At 54.5% G+C, this 9,667-nt stretch overlaps 1 protein-coding gene across 1 annotated transcript; it reads left to right on the top strand.

The window, feature by feature from the left end:
• Positions 1–4,932: 4,932 nt before the first annotated feature.
• Positions 4,933–9,363, top strand: LOC147683531 (uncharacterized). The gene is made up of 2 exons (XM_086944871.1): positions 4,933–5,203; positions 8,648–9,363. The coding sequence occupies exons 1-2, from the start codon at positions 4,933–4,935 to the stop codon at positions 9,295–9,297; spliced, it is 921 nt and encodes a 306-aa protein (XP_086800997.1). The 3' UTR covers positions 9,298–9,363.
• The last annotated feature ends 304 nt before the right edge of the window (positions 9,364–9,667 follow it).

Genomic DNA, 9,667 nt, shown 5'->3' with positions numbered 1-9,667 from the left:
TCTTTTTGTTTCGGTGGGGAGCCACCTGTAGATCTTGCGGAGCATGCGGAATGTGTTGAAGTAGGAGGACAAGACAGCGTTGACCTTCTTTGACTTGGAGAGAGTAGAGTTGAGGATAAACCCCAGGTTGCATGCGTGGTCGGTGGGTGTTGGTGCAGTTCCCAGTGCGGTTGGCCACCAGAAGTCGCCCCAGGCCGAGGTGGTGGAGCTGAGGATGAGGACTTCTGTCTTGTCCGAGTTCAGCTTCAGACAGCTGTTCTTCATCCACTCGGCGATGGTTTTCATTCCTTCGTGGAGGTTGGTTTTGGCGGTGAGGGGGTCCTAGGTGAGGGAGAGGATCAGCTGGGTATCGTCGATGTAGGAGATGATGTTGAGGTCGTGAAGTCAAGCGACTTGGGCGAGCGGTGCCATGTAGTTATTGAACAGTGTTGGGCTGAGGGATGATCCCTGGGGTAAGCCGCAGATGATCTTGGTGGCTTCGGAACGGAAAGGAGGGAGGCGGACGCTCTGGGTTCTGCCAGAGAGGACGGAGGTGGTCCATTCCAGAGCTTTGTCTCAGATCCCACCGTCGTGGAGGCGTGTGCATATGGTGCAGTGGCAGACCGTGTTGAAGGCAGCTGACAGGTCGAGGAGGATGAGGGCCGCAGTTTCGCTGTTGTCCAGCAGAGCCCTGATGTTATTGGTGGCAGTGATGAGGGCAGTTTCGGTGCTGTAGTTGCTGCGGAAGCCAGACTGGGATGGGTCCAGGATGCAGTTCTCTCTAGCAGGTCAGCTGTCTGTTGATGGTCTTCTCAATGACCTTTGCCGGGAATGGGAGCAGGGAGATGGGTCGGAAGTCCTTGAGGTCCTTAGGGTCGGCCTTGGGTTTTATGAGTAAGGCGTTGATCTAGGCATGCTTCCAGCTCTCCGGGAAGGTCACTGTCTTGAAGGAGATGTTGATGGCTTTGCGGAGATGGGGTGCGATGGTGGCACTGGCTTTGTTGAAGATGTGGTGTGGCCATGGGTCTGATGGAGAGCCGGAGTGGATGGTGTTCATGATTTTGATGGTGTTGTTGTTTTTTATGTTGGTCCGGGAGAGCATGGGATCGGTGCGGATGGTGGCCATGGGGTTGGAGGTCTCAGTGGCTGTTGGGGCGGTCATGGCGTTGAAGCTGTTGTGGATGTCTGCGATCTTGCAATGGAAGAAGGTGGCAAGGGAGTCGCACAGGTCTCGAGAAGGTGGGATGTCGCTGGTGTTGGACCTGGGGTTGGAGAGATCCTTTACAATGTTTAAGAGCTCTTTGCTGTTGTGTGTGTTGTTGTCTAGGTGGTCTTTGAAGGAGGCCCTTTTGGCGGATCTAATGAGGTGATGGTGTCTGCGGGTGGCGTCCTTGTGGGCTGGGTAACTGTCCGGTGTCTGTTCGCGGAGCCATTTCTTCTTTAGTTTTCGGGAGGTTTGCTTGGAGGCTTGGAGGTCCTCAGTGAACCAGCTGGCTTTTTTGTTGGTGTGTCTGCTGGAGGGTTTCTTGATCGGGGTGAGAGTGTTGGCGCAGTCGTCGATCCACTGTCTGAGGTTGCGGGCGGTGGTGTCAGGGTCGGTTGGGTCGATGCGTGGGATCCAGGCGAGGGTGGTGGTTAGCTGGTCTTCGGTGACTTTGCTCCAGCAGCAGCAGCGAGGGATCTGTTGGGTGCGATGGTTCGTGGTGGGTTTCCGGAAGGTGAAGTGGATGTAGCGATAGTCAGTCCAGAGGAGTTCGGTTATGTGGCTGAAGGAGACTTGGGAGCTTGCGGAGAAGATGGGGTCAAGCGTGTGGCCGGCATAGTGGTTGGGTGTTGTGATGAGCTGTCTGAGTCTGAGGTTGTCAGTCAGGGTGGTGCAGTTCGTGTCGTTGTTGTTCTCGAGGTGGAAGTTCAGGTCCCCGAGTAGGATGTAGTCTGTGGAGGCGAGGGTTTGCGTGCTGTCAAAGTCGACGATGGAGTCGCTGAACTGTGGCCGGGGTCCTCTGAGGGTGGTGTTGGGATCAGTTTGGATTTGGAAATGCAGGTGTTTGGTGGTGCTGAGGGTGTCGTCGGTGCTGGTCAAGACTCTGAGAGTGTTCCTGTGGATGATGGTGATTACTCCTCCTGTTCTGTTGGTGCAGTCCCTGCGGGTGATCTTTTAGCCGTCTGGGATGGCTATGGTGATGTTGGGTGCCCACGAGGCGTTCATCCAGGTCTCCGTCAGGAAGGCGACGTCTGGGGAGGTAGAGTCGATTAGGTCCGAGAGTTCGACGGCGTGTTTGCGTGCAGAGCGGGTGTTGAGTACAATGCATCTGAGGTGGGTGCGTTCTTTCATGGTGGGTGGATTGGCGGATCGGATGCTGTTGAAGCTGCAGTTCTGGCAGGAGAAGGGCCCTTGGGTGTGCTTCGGGGCAGCCAGGAAGCAGGTGTGTGATCGTCCAGTGTTGTGTGCATGGAATGTGCTGGCATTGTAGCTGTGATGGGCGTCAAGCATTCGCGTGGGCCAGGGGTTCTGGCACTAGGTGCGGTCCAGGCATGGAGGGGCGCGGAAGGGATTGTCTTAGGCACACCTTCGGTGTGCCAGCTGCGCAGCTGCGCAGCAGCCACCATATAAGGGAGGTGGGAGGGAGGAGCAGCTAGGAGGCGGGAGCAGGGCAGTAAATGGGTGAGCAGGGGGGCAGGGCCACAGGGGACGCAGCGGCAGGAAACCGGTGGAAGCGGGATACAGAAGGCAAAAAAAGGGACACAATCAGGAAAACAGGAAAAAACTGTGGAAGAAAACACAGGAAACAGGACAGTGGTGAATTACAAATAATGAACAATACCAGGCAGGGCACAGATACAGACGGCAGAACGCATGCAGTGAGCAGCGGGCCTCGAACTGCCAGCAGCGGAAGCAGCGGGGCTTGGGGGCACGACACACAGGTGGTGCTGTGCGGTGTGGGGACCGGCCTAACCTGTAAACAGGGTCAAGGGTCGCTCAGTTGTTTTACTCATTTGAGTTGTCATGAAAATGCTCACAGGGGATGCATTCTAGCTGGAATAGAACACTGGACTCCCTTACAAATATTTGTCCTGCCTCTCCTGTATTCTGAAAAAAGATCTGGAAAGACTGGGCCCAAGCAATCCTAGTGGCCCAGACCTGGGTCAGGAGAGTGTGTTACCTGAAGCTTCTGAACATAAGCATCTGCCCTCAGACGAGACTGCCACTTGAGAAGACTCCTCTGTTCCAGCACAATCTACAACTTTATTTGTGGAGATGAGGGCCTCATTTACCAGGTTTTGGCTCAGGGTTGTGCTACAAGGAATCTTGCTGCATTGCCCTGCGTCAAAAAAAAGGACAGCAATGTACCGAATCTATGAGATACAGAGCATTCCTGTCTTTTTCCCCTGCGCTTCCACACAGTGGGCTGCCCTGTGCCAACGTAGGCACCCTTGTGCAGTGGTGCAAGAGAGTCAGCATTGTAGTTGTGATTGTTTTTGTGCAGGAAAGGATACCTTTCTGGACTAAAAATAATCACAAGACATAGAAAGAGTGAAAGATGAGTAGAAATAAGGATATTTCTCCTCGTTGTGCCTCCCTTATACCTCCCATGGGGGGACCCAGGGAGAGCCAGGCGCGAGCCGGTCTCTTCCTGGGCAGGTTCGCGCGAGGATCATTACCAGGTGGGGGCTGATTAGCAGAGGGGTTAAAAGGGGAAGTTAGGCGGGCGGTTAGGAACTGCGTGGCGGGAGGCGTGAAGGGAGGTTGTTTTGCGCTCGTGTTCCCACCTTTGTCCTGAGTTATGGAGGAAGCTGCGGAGGTCAGGAGGGCTGTCCAAATCCTTTGTGCGGCGGGGCGCGAGGACTTGTTGATGCCGCAAGGCTTCGGAGGGCGTCGCCAGGGCTGTGGAGGCGTGTCTATCGCCGGGCCCAGAGGACGAGGAAGACGGCGAGGCGGCCATGCCGGCAGACGGGCCTGGGCTTCTTTTGCCGGCCGTGGAAGCAGAACCCCCGCCGTGTGACCCGGGCGCCCTCCAGCAGGTATGTGCCTTACCGTTTTTCGATGCTGGTGCACGAGGGGCGCCCGGGGGGAGGCGGGGGCGTTCCATGGGCCGGCTGGCTCCGCGCACAGGCGGATTGGCACCTGGGAAGTCTGGGAAATTGCAAGGGGGCCCCAGGCCCAAGCGTGGGCGAAGCTTGGAGCAGCATGGGCGCTTGCACGCCTCGCTACCTGCTGCGGTGCCCCCTGCCTCTTCCCCCTCGGTGCCGCCTTTGGCAGATGGGGTCTCCCCATATTTATGGCTTAACGGGCAGTGTTATCTGCTCTCCCCTGCATTGCCGGGGCCTGTTCCTGCCCCCCTCCCTAATGTTGGCACTCCTCCCACGGTTGACGCCGATGCCAGGCACCCCCGTGCCACGCTGACGTCGCCCCCCCACCCTGAGGCCCTGCCCCCGGCCCCTGCTGTGGTTACGGTGGGTGCTGCACATACCCTGCTGCCCCCCCCGGCTAAGGCTGCTTCAACTGGTGCTCTCGGCTCCCGGCCCCCCCCCCACACGTCCTTGACCCCGGGTGGTAAGGGTCTGCTGCGCAAGGGGGCGCCCCCGGCTACTGGTCAGTCACTGTTCCCGGTCCCCAGGGGTCGTCCAGGTGGGCTTCTGGGTGGCCCTGAGGCTGGGTCGGTGGGTGTCACTGCTCTGGCGTCGGGGGGTGATTGCGGTTCCGCTGTGGGGGGCAATGTTTCTGGGGCTGTTTCTTTGTCTGGCTCGAGCGGCCGCAGTTTTCAATCTGCGCCATCGGCTGGGCGGCTGTTGGCTGTCTCTACGGGCCCGGGAACTGTCCACACGGCTGTTTCCAGTGGTGGGCTTACAGGGGGGCTGTCTGGAGCGGATAGCTCTTCTACAGCTTTCAGTGCACATAGCTTTCAAAACATCGACTGGCAATTTTATGATGGGGGTATTGGTGATGGGGCTATGCCCAGTGGTAGTGCTCAAGTTGAATTTTCTGATGAAGCTTTCGGTGGGAGTTTTCATGATGATGAGTTGGAAGAAGGGGAGTTGAGAGACAAGGATGTTGGGCTTTTGGCAGCACGGGCCCAGGGGGGTGGGTTGGGGCAACCCACTGTTTCTCGTGTTTTGCAGGAGTCTCGAGCGGACCATGCAGGTGTACGAGGGGCAGTGTGGTCTGGACCTTCTCAGAGGGATCGTGGGGCTGTCGCACAGCAGTCGGAGCAGTTACCGAGAAGTAAGGATGGGTGGTGGTCTGTGTGGCAACCTAGGGAGAGTCTCCCTGTTAAAAGTACAAGATCTATTGGTACGGGTGATGGGGTTGTGGTTGAGCGAGTCGCTCTGGCACCGAGGCTTGAGCGGCCTGTACTTTCGAATGTTTCTAATGTGCAAGTTGCAACTGAAGTTTCTACAGCGGGGGTGGGCGGGGTGGATGCCACACGTGTCACGGAGGATAGTATCATACCGAAAAAGTTGCCTTATTCTGGGGTGGGAATGCCTTTGGGGTCTCATTTATCTGAAAAAACGAAGAATTTGATATGGTCAGGGGCATTTGTGGATGTTTTTCGGCTTCTCCATAGGGATGTTCAGGCAAAAGAAGGGTCAAAGGAGGAGGAATTAGAATTGGCTCGGAGGCCTCGTGTTCCGAAGTCCATAGAGAACTGGACTTCAGCCTTTCTTATTTATGCCAGCGTTTATTGTCAACGTCATCCTGAGAAAGCAATAGACATGTTTAAATATGCTGATGTTATACGCAAGGCTCACAGTTATTTTGGCGGCTTTGCTTGGTTGTCCTATGATGACGAATTCAGGGCGCGCATGAGCGCTTTCCCTGAGCGTTCGTGGGGTGAGGTTGATTCCGAGTTATGGTTGCAATGGATGGCATCGGCAAACCTCCCTGCTACGACTCACACAGCTAGCGGGCAGCCCGTGTATTATCGGCCCTTTTCAGCTCGCCCCGCTCAGTCTGGGGCGGGGGTTTGGGGCAGAGGTCAGTCAGCCGCCTCTGGCACATGCTGGCATTTTAACAGGGGTTCCTGTAACAGACCTGCTTGCAGGTACAAACACGAGTGTTCGCAGTGTGGAGGGAAGCATGCCCTCACCCAGTGTTTTCCCGGCCAGCGATTGGGTGAGCAGGGACGAGGTTCAGGGGGTAGGGGGCAGCAACAACAGTCTGTTTACAAGGGCCCCTACTCCTATTAGGCAGGAGGTTCTCGATCTCTGGCTGGTGGATTATCCAGATTTTGAGGCCGCTAAGATTTTGTCTTGGGGTTTCAAAATTGGGTTCAGGATTGGGTATCAGGGACCCAGGGTGGGCAGGTGGTCGGACAATTTGAATTCTGCGAAGGAGAGTCTCCATGTTGTGCGGAAGAAGCTGGATGCTGAGCTTGCGGCTGGTAGGGTTGCTGGTCCTTTTGTGAATTGTCCTCTGCCTGACTTGATTGTATCGCCCCTGGGTGTGGTGCCTAAGAAGGCGGAAGGGGAGTTTCGTCTTATCCATCACCTGTCCTGGCCAGAGGGTTCATCAATTAATGACTTTATTGATCCAGCTGACTCAACTGTCAATTATGCTTCGGTGGACGATGCCTTACGGCTCGTGCGCACGGCTGGTGTTGGGGCTTTGCTGGCGAAGAGCGACATTCAGTCGGCTTTCCGGCTATTGCCCATTCACCCTTGGGATTTCAGTCTGTTGGGAATGCATTTTGATGGTAGTTTCTACGTGGATCGGGTGTTGCCCATGGGCTGTTCAGTGTCATGCTCCCTTTTTGAAACTTTCAGTACCTTCCTGCAGTGGCGATTCACTTTTGTTAGTGGCCACGTATTGGTCTGTCATTACCTTGATGATTTTCTTTTCATTGGGGAAGGTCGATCTGGGCAGTGTCAGTCGGCTTTGAACATCTTTCAGGCTCTAGCGGAGGAATTGGGGGTTCCATTGGCGCCGGACAAGACAGAGGGTCCTTGTACGTCCCTGACTTTCTTGGGGATTGAAATTGATACTCTGTCTATGGTGGCGAGATTGCCTGTGGCCAAAGTGAAGGAAATGTCTGCTTTCATTCATCTGGTGTTGGGGGAGCGGAAAGTTGCCTTGAAAACTGTTCAGAAGTTGTTGGGTTACCTCAATTTTGCTTGCCGGGTTGTTCGGGCGGGCAGGACTTTCTGCAGACGTCTGGGCTTGTCCATGTCAGGAGCACGCCTTCCCCATCATAGGGTGCGCATTACCACCGCTGTGCGTGCCGATTTGACCGTCTGGCTTCGTTTCCTACAAGAGTTTAATGGCGTGTCCTTGTTTTTTGCGGATGAGGACATGGTATGGCAAGTACAGTTGTTCACTGATGCGTCAGGGGCTCACGGCTTCGGAATATTTTGGGGCGGTCGATGGTGCGCGGCCGGCTGGCCGGCGCACTGGAAGGATCAGGGTCGCAGCATAGCGTTTCTGGAGCTCTTCCCGTTGCTGGTTGCTCTGCATCTATGGGGGGATGAGTTTCAGAATCGCTCAGTCCTGTTTCACGTGGACAATCTGGCAGTCGTGCACCTTGTCAATCACCAAAAGGCTCGTGATTTGCGGGTTTTGCGGCTCCTGCGCGCATTCATGCTGCGGTGTCTGCAATTAAATATTGTCTTTAAAGCACGGCATGTTCCTGGTACTTCTAATTGCATCGCTGATTCTTTGTCTCGCTTTCAGTGGTCCGAGTTCCGCAAGTTAGCTCCTGGGGCGGACCTGGAACCAACAGCGATCCCACAGTACGTATGGGACCTGGGGGATTGAGGGTTCATCACTTGGTAGAAAATTCAGTGGCTGACTCCACCAGGCGAGGTTATGTGAAAGCCTGGAATGAGTTTCTGCAGTTTGGTAAGGTTTCCATGGGGCCGATTGGGGCGGGTTGGTCTGATGAACAATGCGTCTTGCAGTTTGTTTTACGTCTGGCGGACAAAGGCTTATCGCCCACTACCATTTCTGGCAAATTGGCTGGGGTTTCTTTTTATGGGCAGCTTTGGTGGGGGAGGGATCCGGTTGGGGGGGTGTTGGTTCGTAAAGTGTTGAAAGGTTTGGCCAGGCTCCGGGCTGGTGGTCAGCAGCTCCGGCAGCCAGTGACTTTTGAGTTGCTCCAGTTGCTGTTGCCGGAATTGGAGGTGTGTTGTTATGATGCTTTGGAGTGTGCCAAATTTCGTTTGTGTTTTGTTTGGTTGTTCTTTGGGGCATTTCGGGCATCAGAGTTGCTGGGGTTGCGGGGCAGGGTAGGTATGACCAGCAATGAGGTGGTGTTGGAAAGTGACAGAGTGCGGCTGTGGCTGCGGGCATCTAAAACCGACCAGATGGGGAGGGGTAAGTGGGTGTTCCTTGGTAGAAGTGGTGTCTCTGCATGTTGCCCGGTTGGGGAATGGGAAGTGTTTGTGTCCTCTCCGCATTTTCTCCAGGGGTCCATATTTTGTCATGCGGATGGTAGTCCCATAGTTGCATCTCAATTGTTGGCTGTATTACGCAAGGTTTTGTTGCGCTTGGGGAAGGATCCTGTGCAATTTGGTACTCATTCTTTCCGAATTGGTGCGGCGACGGAGGCCGCTCGGTTGGGGTGGGACTGGTCCCAGATCCGACGCATTGGTCGTTGGCGTTCCAAGTGCTGTGAAAAGTATGTGAGGAAATAGTGCATTTTGGCTTGTCTAACATTTCTTTCTCTCCTAGGTCCCTGGCCATCAGTCGCCGGATGCAAACGAAGGGTGTGGATACTGGGGCACTCTTTTATTAAACGAGCAGCTTTAGCCGCTGCCAGCCAGCTCTGTGGGAGATCACTTGGTCTGAACAGTATGACACATGAAGTCTCATGGCATGGAACAGGGGGAATGCGCTGGGGTGGGCTTTTTCCCGCCTTGGCTGCTTTGGTTTCACAGTGTTTGGGGGGCCCTCCGGATCTCCTGGTGCTACACTTGGGAGAGAATGACTTGGTTTCTCTCTCTGGGTTGACCTTGTTAAAATTAATGAAGCAGGACCTGGAAATCATCAGAACCACATGGGTGAGCACCATGCTTATATGGACTGAGTTTGTGCCTCGTTTGCAATGGCGTGGGGCACGGAACCATTCTGCCCTGGAAAAGGCTAGAAGGAAAGTGAACAGGACAATGCGCCTTTTTTGTCAACATTGGGGGATCTACAGTTTGGACCATTATCATTTAAAAGTCTCTGAACATCATTTATTTTGTGAGGACGGTGTGCATCTCTCAGCTTTGGGCCTCTCTTTTTACCTCCTTGAACTCAGGGACTTGATTAGCAAGGTTCTTCAGGTACAGTTGTGGTGTGCTCCTTCCTTTCCTTTAGGTGGGGCAGGAAAACGCTAAAGGTTTTCCTGGGTGGCGGGTTTTTGTTAGTGGGGGTGGGCAGCCTGGAGCGGGTTGGCCATCCTGAAGGGTAGCGTTGGGTAGGCTAGGGGTAGTAGGCAGGAGTTTGTTCGGGGTTTTGGGATTTAGGTTTCGTAGGCTCACTGTAGAGTTGAAGTATGTAAATAATAAATAAATAATGAATGTGTTTATGAAATTTATGATGCACCTGTCCTAAAATAAAAGTGGCCTTTCTTGCTCCTAAAAGAAGGTGTGGACAATGATTTCTTGCGCGAAGGGTGGCATTAGAATCTGGCGCACTCCCAGATTTACGTTTCCTCTTAAATCAGGGAATACTTCAGATTCCATGGGAGTTGCGTGGGAAATTAAA

This window comes from Lissotriton vulgaris, chromosome 11 (genome assembly GCF_964263255.1).
Source record: "Lissotriton vulgaris chromosome 11, aLisVul1.2, whole genome shotgun sequence".
Classification (NCBI taxonomy): domain Eukaryota; kingdom Metazoa; phylum Chordata; class Amphibia; order Caudata; family Salamandridae; genus Lissotriton; species Lissotriton vulgaris.
Note: the sequence above shows the minus strand (reverse complement) of the source record. Positions and strands in the feature narration are given on the sequence as shown.

What these genes read in the sequence shown, in the direction of transcription:
- LOC147683531 (XM_086944871.1), top strand. Translation starts at nt 4,933, where the DNA reads ATGCCCAGTGGTAGTGCTCAAGTTGAATTTTCTGATGAAGCTTTCGGT. An exon ending in GTCGGAGCAGTTACCGAGAA is followed by an intron (nt 5,204 to 8,647) that starts GTAAGGATGGGT and finishes TTTCTCTCCTAG; the next exon opens with GTCCCTGGCCATCAGTCGCC.